Source organism: Magallana gigas, chromosome 6 (genome assembly GCF_963853765.1).
Source record: "Magallana gigas chromosome 6, xbMagGiga1.1, whole genome shotgun sequence".
In the NCBI taxonomy this organism is placed as follows: domain Eukaryota; kingdom Metazoa; phylum Mollusca; class Bivalvia; order Ostreida; family Ostreidae; genus Magallana; species Magallana gigas.
The window spans coordinates 37919342-37938766 of NC_088858.1; the positions used below are offsets into that span (position 1 = coordinate 37919342).

At 34.2% G+C, this 19425-nt stretch overlaps 2 protein-coding genes across 2 annotated transcripts; both read left to right on the plus strand.

The window, feature by feature from the left end:
* Window positions 1-5455: 5455 nt before the first annotated feature.
* LOC136276178 (uncharacterized) lies at window positions 5456-9020 on the plus strand. The gene is made up of 2 exons (XM_066087332.1): window positions 5456-5591; window positions 5808-9020. Exon 2 carries the CDS (start codon window positions 5831-5833, stop codon window positions 8876-8878), a length of 3048 nt encoding a protein of 1015 aa, XP_065943404.1. The 5' UTR covers window positions 5456-5591; window positions 5808-5830; the 3' UTR covers window positions 8879-9020.
* A 2941-nt stretch (window positions 9021-11961) lies between these two features.
* Window positions 11962-16425, plus strand: LOC105340618 (eukaryotic translation initiation factor 5). Its single transcript, XM_020072357.3, has 12 exons — window positions 11962-12023; window positions 12139-12275; window positions 13027-13273; window positions 13424-13505; window positions 13618-13790; window positions 14003-14119; window positions 14228-14392; window positions 14542-14706; window positions 14801-14959; window positions 15078-15245; window positions 15356-15481; window positions 15608-16425. The coding sequence occupies exons 3-12, from the start codon at window positions 13199-13201 to the stop codon at window positions 15722-15724; spliced, it is 1347 nt and encodes a 448-aa protein (XP_019927916.2). The 5' UTR covers window positions 11962-12023; window positions 12139-12275; window positions 13027-13198; the 3' UTR covers window positions 15725-16425.
* Window positions 16426-19425: the final 3000 nt, after the last annotated feature.

The window sequence follows — 19425 nt, forward strand, 5'->3', positions numbered from 1 at the left end:
TTGCTATAAATACATTATGCAAAAGAATGTCTTGGTTTTTTTTTCAAGCGTCTTTAAAAAGCAACATATTTTATAGTTTCTATCAGTCCCTTTTTTCTTCTGTTTCTTTATTTTTTTTTGGGGGGGGGGGGGGGCAAGGTATATTCAAGCTTGGTTTTTTTTAAATCAACAAAAGTTCAAAGTTAAAGCAATGACCCACAATATATCAGGAATACTATCTTGTTTCACATTTGAGATTTACATCTACTGAGTATTTTCTCAAGATGTTTTTGTCTGCAATGCACACTCCATCGTATCCACATGAACCATCAAAGAAACCATAACAATTCCTGGGCGCCCGTTATGTATAAGATGACTTGAAAGGTTCGATTAGTGGTGAGAGCGTTGGGAACAACCATTTTTTGACCATTTTTGTTTTCTGTGTCATTTTAACTATAATGAGAAATCTTGCTTTGGTATTGTCCCTTACTACAAAAATTTAGATAATTGAGAATCAAAATTTGTACATGACAACTAATTTTGATTCTCAATAATCTAAATTTTTGTAAAGGACAGTATCCGTTCATGGCGTTGTAAAGCAGGTACTAGTAAGTGAAAGCAATATGGCACTACGTTATAATGCACCTTGTATACTGTACATATTCTAAATAGTAATACTAATAGTCCGTGGTCCTGAATTACATGTCTCAATAACATTTGATGAACCCTTTATGAATTACCCTTGGGAAATAAATCTACATAAGCGTGTGTTGTTGCTCACAATTATAGTATTACATACAGTTATTTTGTTTACACGATCTACTTTTAGCTTATGACATAAACAGATGATTATAGATGGACATGAGTTCGTTTCAATCTTCACGTAATCAGCTCTATTTAAACAATAAAATCTTTTCTTTGATGATTCATGCGGGGTATAAAGGTGGCGACATTGCAGAAAAAATACATAACCCGCATAGCGGGTTAGGTAATTTTTTCGGTAGTACTTAATCGCTACCTTCATAACCTGCATGAAGTTTATATTTTATATATATCAACATCAAGCAGTTTATATTTACATCTTTCTTTAATTCTTAATTTCTTTGATCTTTAATAAATTGATTGTAAAAAGTAAGTATTTTTACTAAATTACTGTTAATGTACACCAGTAAGTTAGCTAAAAGAAACAGCCAAATCGTCTCCTACGGGAATCTGAGTCTGACGTCATCGTGGTTATTTCCTGCAGTCCGTGATTTTTCTTAGGTCGGTGTAGGTTTCGTCCAAACGATAAACGGGGCGTGTAGATTTCAGTCTGAATGTTTTTATAGAGCTATGAATTAACTATAATTTTCCGTAAGAAATAGAGGGAATCATGCTCGGTTGATGTAAATATTATATAAATAGTGCCTGTTTGGGAGGGTAACAGTTGAAATTGACACCCCGAGAAAACCATTGTCAATTTCAACTGTTATCCTCCCAAACAGGCACTATTTATTTTGTTATACTGAATGTCTTAATTTTAAAGAAAACATCACTGCTTTTAGATAGGAATAACGTGAATTCTAAGGCGAACCGTACGCGCATGATTTTTGCGCATGTAACAATTCGTAATGTTACCCGTTGCTAAGTGCGTTGCTAACGCTGAGGGTAATAGAACAAATTATGAACTGCGTCTAAACCATTTAACTTGAAAGTATAACAAAACCTATTATACCGGTATTATATCAGTGCACATGCTTGGTTTCAATACAGAAAATAACTGAAACCTGTTTTCATGTCAATTTAAAACTATCATGAATTTCATAGAAGTATTTGCTCGAAATTCATATGCATTATTTTTCTATCGTTCCTCAACTTTCGTCTGAGGTATATACAATGTATATATAATTACAGTCTGTTGTATTCCGGTTTAGACATCAGATTGCACAGACTAAAGAAAATACACTCGATAGAAACACGAAACAGTGTTCTTTTTAAAGCAAGAATTGTCCTAATATCTGAAATATTTTTCGCAGAAAAGGATTTTATTAAGGATTCAATTGAAACTATAGTATATAGACGATGGAAATAAGTAGGTAAGAACATTTATAGTCATTCTAATCAGTTTCTACACAAAAACTAAAGCCCATGTTGTCACAGTTCGTTCTACATGTGCTATACCTAGATCATATATATATATATTTCTGCATGTGCGACTACACGGTATTAAAACACAGGGGAACAATAATTGTAGTATTATTAGATATTTGCTATATCATATCAGCTCTGACCACAGGTGCTTGAGGACAGAACTGAGCCCCCCCCCCCCCCCCCAAGTGATTAGACCCCATGGACTTTACTCATTTTTTTTATTTAAATTATATTTTTATGAAATATTTGTTATGTTGTAAATTTTGAATTTACCAGGTGGCAGTAATTTAAAATTTACAGCATGACATATTTATAATCTAATGTATACATTCATTGCACAAAATTATGTAAAACAAACATTTTTAAAAAATCATATCCCCTCTGTATATAAATAATTTATAAATACCTGTATTTATATCCAGAGGTGATATGATTTTTTTCAAATGTTTGTTTTACGTAATTTTGTGCAATGAATGTATACATTAGATTATAAATATATCATAAAAGGATAATTTAAAGAAAACAAAAAGAGTAAAGTCCTGGGTGTCTAGATACTTGGGGGGGGGGGGGGGGGGGTCCTAGCCTCAAGCACCTGTGGCTCTGACTAGGGCTGTTTAGCGTTGGAGGAAGCTTTCATGAACATCTTTTGTTTAGCTAATCACAGGAAAGAATCAACTTATTGAGCAATCTGTTAGACACAATCGCATCCGTTTTTCTTGAACATGCTTTTTTCGTCTCATTATTAATATTACTGGAAATTTCACCACCATAGGCAAATATGTTGAACGTTTTGAAATGTGGATATCGATGCGATGACAAGTTTCAGTACTGTTTTAAGAAGCGACGCAGGAACAGTAAATTAGTGATGACTTACACAAAATAAACAATGAATCATGGAGCTGAAGAAATATGTCGGGGAAAGCAAGCTAGATAGAAACACGAGTTCCAGTGCAGTAATAACATCTATCTATCTATCTATCTATCTATCTATCTATCTATCTAATCTATCTATCTATCTATCTATCTATCTATCTATCTATCTATCTATCTATCTATCTATCTATCTATCTATCTATCTTTCTTTCTTTTTCTTTCTTAGTACAACCGAAGTCATTTTCACACAAAAGGCTAGGGAAAGGTTTAGTTGATTTCTTTTCGTGACTTATAAGGTTGCTTTTAACAGAGCTGAATTGTTATTGTTTACTTCACATCCAAATATTGGATATTTTGCTTATTTACATGAATCAAAATCCCATCGGATTCTTCAGCTAAATTATAAATTCACAAATACTTTCTTAATTCTAAGATTTGTGTCAAACCTATGTAAATACACTTTTAACAAATACCAAATGCGTCTGAGGAAGTCAAGAACAAAAGATTGGATACATTTGTAAAATTTGTATTTTTTATTTACACCTAACCAGTAAATTCTTCAAGTTACAACAGTCTGCGAAGTACAGATTTTTTTTACGGTATTCTCTTAATTGTTGCAACTTTGTGATCAACCTTAGATAAACAAACAAGAAGGACTCACAAAACCTGCGTATCCTGACAAAATCAATGCTGTAAAAGTCTTCTTAATGACTTTTTCCCGTTGATAACTGACATTTTGTTTACTTAATTTATGTTGCTTCCGGATATTTTTTGTCGTTTTGGGGTCCTAATGCGTTATATTAGGAATGATATTTTATATAGGAGTGTTAGCCACTTGGGGAAGGTTTTTTGTAAATTAATGAATTTTTGCAGGAAAAAAGTGGCATATGTTTGTGGTGACAATAGTGTTGGGTGAACATGCAGCTTTGGTTAGAGGTGGCACCAATACTAAATATTAAAAATGTAAACTAAAAAAAGTGACTTATCGTAGATATCAATGATAGACATATTTATGATAGTGTCTATTTACCAAGTACCAACACTTAGATACTCTAAGTTATTACGAAATTCAAGTACACTGCAAAAAGAATTTGTTTTGGATACATTAAGCTAAGGTCACTGCGTTTATTTAAGGATCGAGGAATCATTCTTTGAGTATTATAAGGTGATCAAATACTGTCGAGGTGATCAAATCATAGGAAGCCCAAAGGGCTTAATGATATATTTGCATCATCACACCCGACCGTATTTGATCACCTCATAAATTAAAAGAAGGATTCCTTATTACTTATATTCATATAATTTTCAGCAATTGTGCGATTAATTTTTGAAATACTTATTGATGAAATGTATTGGACTATACATTACAAAATCGATTCGTCGTGTTATCATAAACAAATTCACTGGAAAATGTAAGTATTAAAAGCGACATTTTAAATACACATATGTATCGTCATGCAGACTGCATGTTACTACCATGTATCACGGTGTTGGTACGTTAATTAAACTAATGTGTTGTTATGAATATACCGCGCTTTGAAAAGGGAAATTAAATGCACGATATTTGTACTGCTTCATTCTCTTTACAATAAGAACCCAAGAGATGGTATTAGAATTTCAAAATGTCGTCGCCAGAAAGAGCACGAGAAAGACTGAATCTTATTCGAAAATGATTGATGGTTCTTAATTTGATTTTTCTTGGAGCGTCTCACATTTTTCCTAAACCAGAGGGACTAACTAGCCATTGTAACTGCTAATTTCAAGATTATGAACATACATAATTCCCCCGATTTCTTTTAATTTTGAGGAAAAGAGCTAATTGTCTTCCGGCAGGAATTGAATGTCTGCCCTCGTAAAACCGTGAGAATGTATAAAAGAGATGCATGTTTTCAGGCAGTGGGATGTGTTTAAAACGTCATATATATAGTAAACGGGGGAAAAAGAAAATTTAAAGTTCTTATTTTAAATGAAAAATTTATATTTCGTGTGAATTAGAATTTACAAAATTTATTTGAGTGAGCAAATTTTAAAAAATGTCAACATTCTTGTCAACATTTAATTATTCTTCCCTTCCACAAAATTCATTTAAAATCTCTTTTCCGTCCATTAATAATATTTGGGAAAAAATTATTAAAAATGGGTATATTACATGCCATTTAACGTTAATAAATGTCTTTCTTACAGTCCTATATGCATTCTAAATAATCATAAAAACATACTGTCCTCGACTTCTTTTTGTTTTTAATTTTTGTGAAATGTTGTTCAGTGCATTTATCTTTATTACACAAAAATAAAAATTTGTTGAAATGATGTACATGCTCGTCATTCTTTCTTTTTCATTTTCTAATTCTACAATGCACTGCATTGTGACGTCACAATTACTTCCGCATGACGTCATAGTCATTATCCAAGGAACCTTGGAAGCGGCGTTTGGTATATGTCTCTCTGTCTTTAGATATTTACCACAACCTTCGTAATTTATTTCCGTGATAACGGCCGAAATCGTTAATTCGTTACCTACATTTTATACAACACCAAAATTGGGCGTAAATTTACCTAACAAATATACGGAATCGAATGTTTAAGATCATCTCTTTTGCCTTTGATATGTAAGTATATATATTTCTGCATCAACTTTACTGTATGTTTTAGTGCTATATTTGCAAAACAGTTTCTTGTTTCTTTTGAAAATTTGAACAGATTCTGACATATATAATTATTTTGAGGGGGTAAGGCTTAGTTGTAAGTAAATCAGTATCAATAAAGAAGTAGCATCGGTTTTCTCTCACCCAATTTAAGTATATTTATCTCATTCATATCTACAGATTAAAAAATATCTGGAAGTCAAATGAAAGTTCCAGCATCAATGATAATGGAACCAGTCGCCAGTAAAAATTGTTCGCCGGATGGGAGCGACTTCACCGACTCCGAGTGGTCCCTTACCTTTCCCGACGACGCGGAAAAAACTAGAGTGTTGACTCCCGAGCCAACTTTCCGCGATACCACACAAAAAGGATCGCCGTCATCCATGGATGATGAAAGATACCAATCTTTTCATCCAAACTTTGAGTTTACACGTGAATTCACACCACGATCAACAGCCAGTACCTATTATTCAAGTGGTTCACGTTACATTGATGACATGAACGAGTGTCATAGCTTTGATATTATAGGACACAGCTCCTCTCTCATTCAAGCAGTGTTTGACACAATAATGATAGGTCATACCTCAGACAGAAGTTGGAGCTCCAACCAGAGCTATTGTTTGACAGAATCTACCACAAGTAGCGATTCCAGTCAATTCGTTTCCTTGCCAAGACCAGGAACTTCATCTGGACAGAAAACCGGCTTTAAGGACACTGGTCAAATAGGCCCGTTTCACAAGTCTAACACCCACCCTACTCGAGGAATTTCCACCAATGATGATTCTGACAAGAAACAGTGTTCTCATCCAAGAGCTGAACGCCTCCGTCCTCCGTCAAACGTTCGCCTGTTTTCCGACAAGGAAATCACTTCGTCTAGATCTGATCATGAAAGAGAGAGACTAAGATCAGCATCTTCCAGATCATCATCGAGTCGTAATTCTCAAAAACGCAGTCTCATTCCTGTAAGAACCACGCAACATGACATTGTAATGAGTAAAGGGGCAAATACATGTACTAAGAAAGTTTCAAAAGGAGAAAAATGCAATGATACAAGGAAAAGTATATCAATCACGTCTCCTGAAAGTCTGTATGTGTTTCAAGAGAGTGGGTCAGATCGCCATCGAGCGAGCACATTGGAAGGCTTGTTTTCTGATTCAGAGATAAATTCCTCTGAATATGAAAGCGAAAAGCCCGGGTTTATACACAACAAAACGCCAACATACCGACACTATAGACAAAGTAGTCAAATTCCTATAAGAACAACACTGCCAAGCCAAAATAAAAAACCTGAACCACCAAAGGGAGGCAAACCAAAAGAATTACCTATCAGTTCCCCTGAAAGTGTTTACGTATTTGAAGAAAGCGGGTCTGAACGCCATCGTGCAAGCACACTGGAAGGCCTGTTTTCGGAGACAGAGGACAATTCTTCGGACTACGATCGTGAAAATCTTCAAATCGCATCCTCAAAAGTGCCAAAGAACTGTTCTTCTACAAAGCGCAGCAAAATTCCGCAGAGAATTACACCACCTGACCAACAACATTTATACTTGGACAAAGTGGCATTCATTTGTGGAGCATCAAATGTGGACAAGCGCAATAGGCTGAGAGAAAGTGCATCATTCACTTCTCCGGAAAGTGTGTATGTGTTTGAAGAAAGTGGGTCCGATCGACATCGTGCGAGCACTTTGGAGGGATTGTTTTCAGACTCAGAGGTTACTTCTTCTGAATATGAGAATGGAAAGCCAAGAACCCAATTCTCCATACCCAAATCCGATCGTAATTTTGGAAAGCCTAGCAAGATCCCTTTGCGATTTACACCACCTCGCCATGAAACATTTCTGGATAGAATTGCTTATATATGTGGAGCTGTGGCACCTCTAAGAAATGTTAGCAATGCTAGTACCGCCAAAAACAAAACAATACCTTCAAGTGAAGCTACAACTGAGATGTTGAAGAACAAGAAACGAGATGAAAGTGGTAAAAACTCGAAGCCAAAGATAACGAAACCACAAAGCAAGGCTAATGACTCGTTGGTGATAACTTCTTTCCAGAAAAGAAAGGATTATGAAACAAAGAGAAAGGCGGAGATGAAAGACTTTGCTCGAAAAGATGAGAGGAAAAGTCCGCCGGCTGTGAAGAAGAAAAGAGATGTTATGATGAATAAAATCGTTGATTTGGATGTACAGAAGATGCAGATTGGGAAACCTGTTAAAGTTCTAATCAATCACAATTTGTCAAAAAGCGTCGACATTCACAAACCGCTCGCTGATAACCTGGGGGTTCCGGCTGATGGATTCAAAATAATCCGTCCAGACGCACATGAAAAGAGCCACTACAGATATGTTGCAGCTTCGGAACAACAGTGTTTCAGTTCATTGCAGAGTCATAATAGTGCTGAATACGAATGTTCTCCGAGGGACATCCTTGATTATAAGCCAAGTTTTGGTTACACCCAAAGAAGAAACTTCAAACCTGTTTCGTTTGTTGATGCTAGTAAGAAAAAGACGGTAATCATCAGAACAGACAATGATACACAGGTAAATAAGAAAAGTGCAGGTGAAAATAGGCACGGGTCAATGTCTTTTTCGAGCACGACAGGTAAAAAAGTTGTTCTTCCCCCTATACCTTTACATGAACAAAAGCCTGTGGACATAAACCGTAATATACCGGTTAATGGGAAACCAAAGAGAGAATACAATGGAGGCATTTCTTCTATGGAAAAGGAGAAATCTGGTGAGAACCGAAATGTTCTATATAACTCTAGCCGTAAGAACAAGCATTCAAGTTACACACATGTTGCACCGCAAAAAGTTGTTCAAGGAAAAGTCGCCCAGGCTAAGAATGTCATCTGCTCAGTTGTTGTAAACTCTCTGGAAAAGGCAACTCCTGGATATGTTCCGGGATATGGATCAGTGCGAGTAAATTCAGCCAGCGTCAAACCTGCCCTTAAGCCAACGATAGAAAACTCAATATATGAATCTTGTTATGGTGGTTATTCAAGGCAAACGGGTGGAAAGAGAGTAGAAAATCGCGGTGTTTCTCATGATAAACCAACATCGGGAGAAATGTCTGGATCGGTCAAACTACCACCCATTAACTCCAGGCAGATCGCTGATAGTCGAAGCGCAAAGGGAAAGAAGACCGGCAAAGCTGATGTACAGGATTCCCGTGCTAAAGCCAAGCCATTGAATACTGGTGTCGACAAGGGGTTGTCCAGAGAGTTACATCGCCAATATCCGATGTTTTATTAATCATGATATTTTTTAGAATACTTACAAGTATAATCACAGAAGAAAATGTCATTATTCACTAAGTAGCTGATTTCTTCATAGTTCTGCTGATAAAAAATTAATCTGTGGTATTATCCTTATTTTATCAAATAAAGGAATAGAAGAAATAGATACCCCTTAAACAAATAAATAAATAAAATTAAAAAAAATATTAAACCAAAAAAAAAAACATAAAAAAATCACAAATAGAACTAAAAATATTCAAATAAATGTGTGGGTGTGTGTATGTTTTCGTTTGTGAATGTTTTTATCAATACATTAAAACATGTACATTTACTTTTAAATGTATTGCAGATACATGTATATTGATGTATTGTATAGCTTTTAAAACATGAAAAGATGTTTAATGCTTTCAATAATAGAGGGGTATCATTAAAGGAGAGATATCCAGCTAGAGTAGTGCATTCATTGTTTGTGTTTTTTGATGTTTTTTTTATCTATAAATTAAAATGCTAATGTCTGGGTTTTTTTTTCCTACAACGAATCATGAGCTCGATTTTTTAACAGTTTGAATTACTTGTATTTTGTGTGAGAATCTTATTTGTTAACAATATTTATCCTTCGGGAATTTCCTAAAAATATTTTTGTGCGTATGTGGTTTTGTTTTGGGGCTTTTTCTATTTACTTTTTGTAGATTTTTGTTTCCTACTTTCGTTTCTATTTCCTGTATGAAATAGAATGACCCCTCATTGATTCAAGGAATTCAGTAATCTTCAGATGTTCATTATAAGAACTAAATAAAGGTATGTTTTATATGTTATAATCAGTGTTTGGTTTTTTTTCTGTTTTGTTTATCAGTCAACAAACGTACAATGACAGTAATCAAAACTGAATTATTAACAAAAATACACAAGTAATAGTTCGTCAAAGGAACACGTGAATTGTTCTTTTATTTGCATCATTATTATAGTTCAAGCTTTAGTAGTCGATTGAAAAATATATTTTCAGACCAATTTGCCTTAATTTATATTCATTTCCCAAATCACACACTCTTCATTTACTAGGTAACCATCGTCGCAAACCACGGTTTTGAGTCCACAAGTTTCCTCAAGTGATGATGGAGAGAATCGATGTGAATCACACGTGGGTCACCGACGATGCTAGGTAACAAGAGTAAGCTAAATTTTTGCACCCCCCCCCCCTTCTTCAATATATAGGCAATTGGTTATCATGATATCATATATTAATGAAATGGCTCTGGGGATATATAAGGCGTAAAGGGGCCTTTTAAATCCGCATTTTAACTGCATTCTAAAAGGCGTGATATATCGTTTTTTGCAGTCTCTTTATATGGTTCTTGTAAAGGCATACATGTACTAGTAATAACGTCTTTATTCAAATAGTAATTTCTCCTGGAAAAGTGTTATAACGCCTTTATTAGGACTACAGTGCCTTTACTGGAGATATAACGCCCCTTGGAAAAGCGTGTATATGCCTTTATTTGTATATTAATTATTTTTGGTAATGCGTTATTGCGTTGTAGAAGGGCAGTACCTGAGCCATCGGTTTCGGATGCTGGAGGAGGTTAAGGTTTAATATTGTATCATATGATGTTGTATCAAAGTATATTGTATCATATGATACATTGTTATACTTTCATGTTAAATACTGAAATCTGATTGTACACCACACGTATGAGATAAAACAATGTAGCATATGATACAATATACTTTGATACAACATCATATGATACAATATTAAACTATTTATATATTATTATACTTTCATGTTAACGGGGTAACATTATATAAGTGCCTGTTTGGGAGGATAACAGTTGAAATTGACACCCCTCGAAAACCATTGTCAACCTCCGCTTCGCGTCGGTTGACAATGGTTTTCTCGGGGTGTCAATTTCAACTGTTACCCTCCCAAACAGGCACTATTTGTTTTGTTATACTGAATTTCTAAATTTAAATTTTTATTATTGCTTTTATATAGGAATAACGTGAATTCTACAGCGAACCGTACGCGCATAATTTTCGCCCTTGTAACAATTTGTAATGTTACCCGTTGCTAAGTGCTTTGCTAACGCTGAGGGTAATAGAACGGATTATTAACTACGTCTTAACCAATCAGATTTCAGTATTTAACATGAAAGTATAATAAAATACAATGTCATATCATGTGTTACAATATCATATCTCATCATTATTTATTACGGTAGTTTATTGTATAATATGATTGTAAGTATGATAGAATGCACTATTGTATTTTTGTATTATTGTATTGATAAACATTATATAAATAGTGCCTGTTTGGGAGGGTAACAGTTGAAATTGACACCCCGAGAAAACCATTGTCAACCGACGCGAAGCGGAGGTTGACAATGGTTTTCGAGGGGTGTTAATTTCAACTGTTACCCTCCCAAACAGGCACTATTTATTTTGTTATACTGAATGTCTTAATTTTTAAGAAAATGTTACTGCTTTTATATAGGAATAACGTGAATTCTACAGCGAACCGTACGCGCATAATTTTCGCGCATGTAATATTTTTTAATGTTACCCGTTGCTAAGTGCGTTGCTAACGCTGAGGGTAATAGAAAATATTATTAACTGCGTCTTAACCAATCAGATTTCAGTATTTAACATGAAAGTATAACAATGTATCTTATAATACTGTATGAAATGAACATATGATTATCATACAATTTTTTAACTGATGATATACGATATTGTGTCAAAACAGTATCCATGACTATCCAAGATCATAAAGTATGATTTTTTATATAATATGATAAAGGTGGTCTCTTAAAGGCGATGCCTCATTAAGATGATGCCTCGTCTCGGTGAGCTTTGTAATTTGTGATTACCTACTATGGGTTTTTTTTTTATCTTAAAACAATTGTAAAAAAGAACAGATATGAAATTATGCCTAATTTTATTGTTTTAAAAATACGGTTGCAGCAAAGATTTCAAAAAATGGCATTTTGATTTTGAAATATGTTTTAAAGATACTGAATATACTAGAACTACACTAAGGGGAAATCAATAATCGATGTTTCAATAACTAGAATTCGTTTATATCCGAATTTCTATATTTAGTCTTTCTCGCTATTGCATCTGCGCACCATAATCTATCCTACAGCCGGACCTCGACGAAGGAGGTTTGTGGAACATATTGATAAGAATTTTCTTTATTGTAATTGCGACATTAGTCTTAATTTTTGATAAAGACCTTTCTGACGAATCGTTTATTATTGATGTTTATTTTTGACACAGTTCCAGCGCAAGAAGAAAAGGAATTTGAGATATTTGGTTGAACATATTGGGATTGAATTCCCTTGGCGAACGCCAGACATCTTTTCATCTTTCTTTATTCGTTGTGATCGTTTTTATGACGGTTTTGAGAAAAGACGGTAAGCTTTTTCATAAATTCTTTTTTGTAACAACGAATACGTTGTATATTTTAATGTCGTCAAGGTCACCACGAAGTTCGGTGTTATGTCGCGCCATTATTGGCAAAGTGCCATTAGCGAGAACACGTGGACCAAAAATGGGAAGGTCTTGATGTGTTGTAAAGGTTACATCGATTTTCCACGTATATTTAGCCAACATATGGGAACTTTTTCTTGTAACTGAAAATAACTTTAATCCTTTAGCTTGACCAACCAGATCATAAGTATTAAAATGAAATATGATAGAAATGTCATCAGTAAATATTTCTCTGATAAAAAAAACCTTTTTTTTGGAAATATTTTTTCTCAAGGAAGTATCACATTTTACCATAATGGAATTTTATTTTTAAAAATGAGTTCATTTATCACTCAATCTATATTTGTTCTTTTTTTTCCTAGAATCAAACTTATTACTTTCCCAATATTTTTGTGAAATTATCTCCAATCAGTAGAAAAAAATTAATGTTTCTAAAAATATGAATTTTTGTTTAAGAATAACAAATGAAATTCTATGTAATGTGCCTTGTTGAGAAATATATCAAATAAACATTTGTATCATGTACATGGAAACTGGAAATGTTATGTAGGCAGGGAAACATATGTTTTTTGCAGCCTTTTTCATTCGAACAATAAAAATTCAAATGGTACAAAATGTTTTAAACTTCTAATAAACATTGCCACAATATTAAATTTTCTTTTATTTAAATTTCAGGGCCATTGCCGTGGCATCCAGGAAGTATAGAAACTAAAAACTTTCAAAAGTCTATAGAACCTATACAGGGGTTTATGAATATCCAAGAGTATTCTTACTCATTTCATACTGGGAGTGGACTTCATCGAAAACACAAAACTAGCAGTAGAAGTTATACAGGAAATCGGTCAAAATGGCCACAGTCAACATCAACAGCGAAGTCACTGACCCTTTCTACCGCTATAAGATGCCTAGGCTCATAGCCAAGGTTGTTTTTTGTTGCTGATTAGTACATGAATTTTTTATTCTTAAAAAATAAAGCTGACACTTTTGCATGGTTAATGAATGTTGAAGGAAATCATATTTCTAGCAATATTTATATAATTTAATAGAATTTATTATTTTTTGGGAATTGCAGGTTGAAGGCAAGGGGAATGGGATTAAAACTGTAATTGTGAATATGTCTGAAATTGCTAAGGCATTATCAAGACCACCAACATGTAAGTTATTTTAAGTTTTGTTATACTTTGAATGCAACAATTGTATAATAATTGTTACCTGTGAAGTAAAAATGTAATTATTTGACTTGAACATTTTTTACTCTCATGATAGATCCAACAAAGTTTTTTGGATGTGAATTAGGAGCACAAACCATGTTCGACTTCAAAAATGAACGCTTTATTGTCAATGGTTCTCATGATGCCAGCAAGCTTCAGCAGCTTTTGGATGGCTTTATCAAACGTTTTGTACTGTGTCCTGAGTGTTCAAACCCAGAAACTCAATTGGTAAGTCTCTTCCAGATGATGATTGTTTCTTTTCTGTTAGTTTCTTTTAAAGTTTAGGTTCAGGGTTCACACATGATTGATATGATACACATAATGCATATTTATTTGACACAAGGTTGGAGGGGGGATGAATTAAAGAACCATTTATATTTCATTTCTTATTGAATTCAAAACTGTTTAAGTCAACTAAACCTATTCATTTGTTTTTGTAGACTGCTTCTCAGAAAAAACAGACCATCTCACAACGTTGCATTGCATGTGGTTACACTGGTATGATTGATATGAGGCATAAACTGACCACATTTATTCTGAAAAATCCTCCTGATCAGGTAAGTTCCATTATTTTATGAAATTATTTTATGTGTAAGGTTTTCATTCTATGTAGATAATTAGTGAACAATGACATGTGCAATTGCAAATATTCACTCGATCTACAGGATCCTGCTGCTACACCTACTAAGCAGACCAAGAAAGACAAGAAGAATAAGAAGGCAGTGAATGGAGAGAAGAAGGATGATAGGTCTAGCCCTGAGGCCAATGCACAGGAGCAGATGGCTGCCCAGAGAGCCACTGGAGGGGAACTAACTGCTCCCCCAGTTGTGGTAAGCACTTTAACTGTGATGTTACTTGACTTATTTATTTATTTATTTTTTTCTTATATTAAACATCTTCATTTAAAATTAAGAAAGTGTTTTCATTTTGTGAAAGTTATTTAGATATATGTGCTGTAACAACTTTGTTTGATTTGTAGGAAACCAGTAAGAATGAAGATGATGATTGGGGTGAAGACTTCAGCGAAGAGGCAGTGAAAAAGAGGATGGAAGAACTCAGCGATGCAGCTAAACAGATGGCCTTTACTGATGATTTAGAAAAGACCCAGGAAGAAAGACTCAACATGTTCTACAAATTTGTTGAGGTAAGAAAATTTTTGTATGAACATAGGGAGAGGGGGCATTTTTTTTTAAAAGGAGTTGTATAATTTCAAACACATTTTGAATATTTGTTTTCAGTTGAAACGCGAGACTTTTGCTGGAGGAGGAGACAAAGAAGTGGTTGCCGAGGCTGAACGCTTAGAGATTAAGGACAAGGCACCTCTGATATTGGTGGAGGCACTTTTTGATGTCAAAGTCCTAACTCAGCTGAAGCAGCACCGTAATCTGCTGCTTAGGGTAAGCTTTCACTTCAATTTATTTTATTGAAAACAGAAGTTAACGCTGGTTGTTGGAAATATTTTTATATGACATTTTGTGATTTAGCTTTTGTTTAATGTGACTGGATTGTTCACAGTTTTGCCATGAAAACACTAAAGCGCAAAAGTATCTGTTGGGAGGAATTGAGCAGTTGGTTGGAAATGTACACAAGGAAGAGCTTCTGCCTAAAGTTCCACATATCCTGAAAGCATTATATGATCTAGATATTGTTGATGAAGAAGTGTTGCTGGACTGGGACAAGAAGGTTTGTTTAAATTTGAAATGCACACACTTAAAATCTAGGAAGTTTAGGTAATGAAAGATTTTTGAGGGGAAAAAAATTACACAAAATATATTTATGGTTTTATTAAAAAGGTGTCAAAGAAGTATGTTGACAAAAAGATTTCAACTGAGATCCACGAAAAAGCAGCTCCTTTCATCAATTGGCTGAAGGAGGCAGAAGAGGATGACTCTGAGGAAGATGAGGAAGACCATGTGGAGGTAAGACTAAGAGGCATAACTGTTGGGTAATTTTAAAATTTTAAAAAGTGTGTTGATACTCAAAACTTCAATGTCAAAAGAAATAGAGTGTGTTTATGTATGTTGATTTGTTTTTCATTTTTACAGGTGGTATACTCAAATTTTGAGAAAGTTGGTCAGCAAGAAGTGCCCAAGCCAGCAAAGGCCGCCCCTCCACAGGAAGAGGAAGACGAAGATGATGATCTGGATATTGATGATATCTAAGGATATCAGTGATATCTAAGATCACACACATATACTCTGCTCTCTTTTAGGAAATTCTTCATTCCACTAATATAAAAATGTATGCTTTGTGATAGCTGAAATATCAGCAGTGGCTGTAGATTCATTCATGACTCAAGATAGAAGAACTTTTGAAAGACTTGTGACTTTTCCTTTCTTATTTTGAATATTATATCTAATTGTTTGTGGGTAAAGGATTACTATTGGCTTCTTTTTAGCAAATGCATTATTCAGTTTTTACATGCCTTTTGAATTTTATGGACAGGGCATCTTGTTTGTTTTCTATTCTGTGCTGGTTGAGGCATAGAAGAAAATTTTATCTGTGTTAGAATAACTTTCTGCAATCCACAAATTAAAGAAACTGATGTTGATTGTCACTTGTCATAGTTTGATTTTCTGAAACTAGACAACTAGATTTCACGTAGGTTTGTTTCTCTGATTTTTACTGATTTCTTTATTTAATATTTAAAAATTATTTTTATAGCATTCTTCTCTTTTTTTGTTTGATATTTTATTTAATCTTTTCATTATTTGTGTATGAATATATGCATGATATCTGTAATATATTTTGTGTTTATAGATTCACATACTGATCTTGTACATGTGCTATGTTTAAACTGTTGTATTCAAGGAAAAAATGCTTCAATGAATCTACTGCTATCTATAAATTGATATCTCTAGTTTCGCTGAGTTCTCTTTGTCATGTAGGGTCTAGTCACTCAATGCAATTACAACTATCACATATTGCTAGCATGATTGAATGTTTCATAACGGTCTCTTATTGGTAGAGTAAAACAGTGCAAAATTACCATAGGAAGTCATCAAGTAACCTTATGGTTCAAAGGAAGGAATTATAATACAAAATTACCATAGGAAGTCATCGAGTAACCTTATGGTTCAAAGGATGAAACTATAATGCATTCCTTGGGGTGCAAGATTGCGCAACTTTAAAACTAAGTTTTTGTTATATGGTTCTTTACAGTGGTATGAATAACGGGTTACGGGTTTTAAACCCCTTCCACAAATTTTCACAGTTTAATAAATTAAATTATTCTTGTTTTAGTTCCAAGAAAACAAGCAATCAATTTCGATAAAGATGAAAACCAAAGTTGAAAATCCTTCTCTCCGTCAGCCTCGCTCATGAAATACGACAAAATATCGACATGTTAGATTTCATCGATGTGTAGACTATGTAATATTATGCAACGTTCGTTGATCATCCCGGTTGTACATCTATAATCAACACAGACAAGCTGATTAGTTTATGTGTAAAACAGTGATAGCATTATAAACCAACAGAGAAAATTAATCTAAATGTAAAAGATGAAGAACAGACTTCTTTATAGGATTAAGCAATTTATATATGAGAATAATGCAGACAACCTTGACAAGATTTTATTCCATGTGCAAAAATGAAACATGCCCATACATACATTAGTTTTGTTAGAGGTTTATAGAAATGTCACTACATGTATTGTAAATACGTATTAATAAATGATTAGAATGCATGCACTTTTCATTTCTCTTTTCTCCGTTTAAACCCTTTAATTTTTGAATGCTATATTTGTATAAGTGTTTTATGTGATTGGTAAAGAGTGAAAAGAACACAAAATCCGTTTTGCGTAATTTTTTCCTTGATAATTTATTTGAACCAAACAGATTAAAACGAAAAAGGAACCATATGCCGATACCTTTACAAATCATACATATCTCGCTGCGTGGTTACCTGCTCGGTCAATTGTTTTATCGTAAAATTAACATTTTTCATCGGAAACGTGCATCTCAACAGCCGTATTTTGTAAATTATCGGAGGGTTCGCTTCAAAACAAAAATAAAGGTACATCAATCGTACGTCAAAAACATGAGAAACAGCAAGAGTTTGGGGTTGGGGGTTGTTACCAACGTTTTTCCTTCACAATCGTCATTTTCAGAACAATCAATAGAAAGTACAAAGACCTCGTTCATTCATTCATTTATTCTGATCCCAAACAGTGACCATCTTGTACTACGATGTACAGAGATTATAATTTCAAAACAGATAATATTATGCCATATGAACACATATACATTGTACTTGTACTATAAACATTTGTGTGAGAAAAAATAAATTGATAGGAGATCATGCAGAACATGTTAATGTGACGTATCCACCGAATTCTAGACCGGGAAACACATTTTATCTATTTTACTATATAGGCGCACAATTATTTTGTACAAGACATAATCAATTTAAAAAGTCGTAATCATTGTGTTTTTATTTTTTTCTAATAAACAGTATATTCGTTCTTATCGGATAATAGAATACAGTTAGTATGCTATGTAATTCATCTACTATTTCGGGTAGAAAACTTGATTAATATTCTCTGAACAAATCAAGATACTCTTACATTGTCGGCAATGAAAAGGAAGAACACCAAACAAATTTAAAAAAAAGAAAAGAAAAAAAGTGATTGAGGGAAACAGGGTTAATGATATATATTGAACAGTGTGTCAATTAATATGTACTGTACCTTTCATTTTAGCTCACCTGAGCTGAAAGAGCAAGCTTTTATCTGTCGTCCGTCTGTTCGTTCGTCTGTAAACTTTTCAAATTTTCACAACTAAACTTGACACAAAGCCTTATTGGGTGAAGGGGATTCAACAATCGCAACTTCTCAGGCCTTTCCGGCAAGCTCGGAAAAACACCTCGAATGTATTAACATCACCGGATGTTAGAATTTTATACGAAATGGAGCCACTTCCCATTAAAATAAGTATCGGCTAGACAGCCTTGTATGTAGCTTCTGTGTTCTATTTTAGGGTATATCGTTGACTTTAATGAAGTATAGCACACATCTCAACAGATCGTAAAATGTGTTGTATTTATATCAAGTTTTATAAAAAGGGGGGTTGTCAAGGACGCGTAGGTAGTACATTTGAGGTGTTTTTCCGAGCTTGTCGGAAAGGCCCGAGAAGCTGCGATTGGGGGATACAAGTTTCTTAAAATGATGGGCAATGTCCCCTTTCAAGGGGAGATAGTTAAGAATTATTGAAAAATTGATGGTACTTTAAGATATTCTTCTTCTCAAAAACCATTTGGTAAGAAAAGCTCAAACTTGTATGGAAGGTAGGGTTGTGCAACAATGGGGGGGGGGGGGGATGTCAAGTTTTAACATAGGATTAAGTACAGAAAATGTTCAAAAATCTTATCAAAGCGCAAGTGGCCAGAAAAGCTGTGACTTAGTGGAAGCATTCTCAGGTAGTGTAGATTTAAACTTGTTCAAATGATGACCCCTGGGGGTACGTTGGGGTCACAATGGGTGTTCAATTTTTTTTCAATGGAATATACTGAGAATAATTTTCAAAAATCTTCTTCCCAAACACCAATTGGTTAGGCAAGTTGTGAACTTTTGTGGAAGCATCATTAGATAGTACAGATTCAAGTTTGTTCAAATCATGATTCCCGGGGTAGGATGGGGCCACAATGGGAGGGGGTCAATTTTTTTTTCAAATGAATACTAGTATGTAGAAAAAAATCTTCAAACATTTTTTCCCAATTTGCCAGAAAAGTTGTAACTTAAGTAGAAGCATCCTCAGGTAGTATAAATTCAAGTTAGTATGTTCAAATCATGAGCCATGGGGGTAGAGTGGGGCCGCAGTGGGGCGGAGGTTAATTTTTACACAGAAAAAAATGATTCTTTAAA

Bases quoted from the DNA above. Each gene is read 5' to 3' on its own strand.
- LOC136276178 (XM_066087332.1), top strand. From the start codon at position 5,831: ATGAAAGTTCCAGCATCAATGATAATGGAACCAGTCGCCAGTAAAAAT.
- LOC105340618 (XM_020072357.3), top strand. From the start codon at position 13,199: ATGGCCACAGTCAACATCAACAGCGAAGTCACTGACCCTTTCTACCGC. The intron at 13,274-13,423 runs GTTGTTTTTTGT...TGGGAATTGCAG, and splicing joins TGCCTAGGCTCATAGCCAAG to GTTGAAGGCAAGGGGAATGG. The intron at 13,506-13,617 runs GTAAGTTATTTT...CTCTCATGATAG, and splicing joins ATTATCAAGACCACCAACAT to ATCCAACAAAGTTTTTTGGA.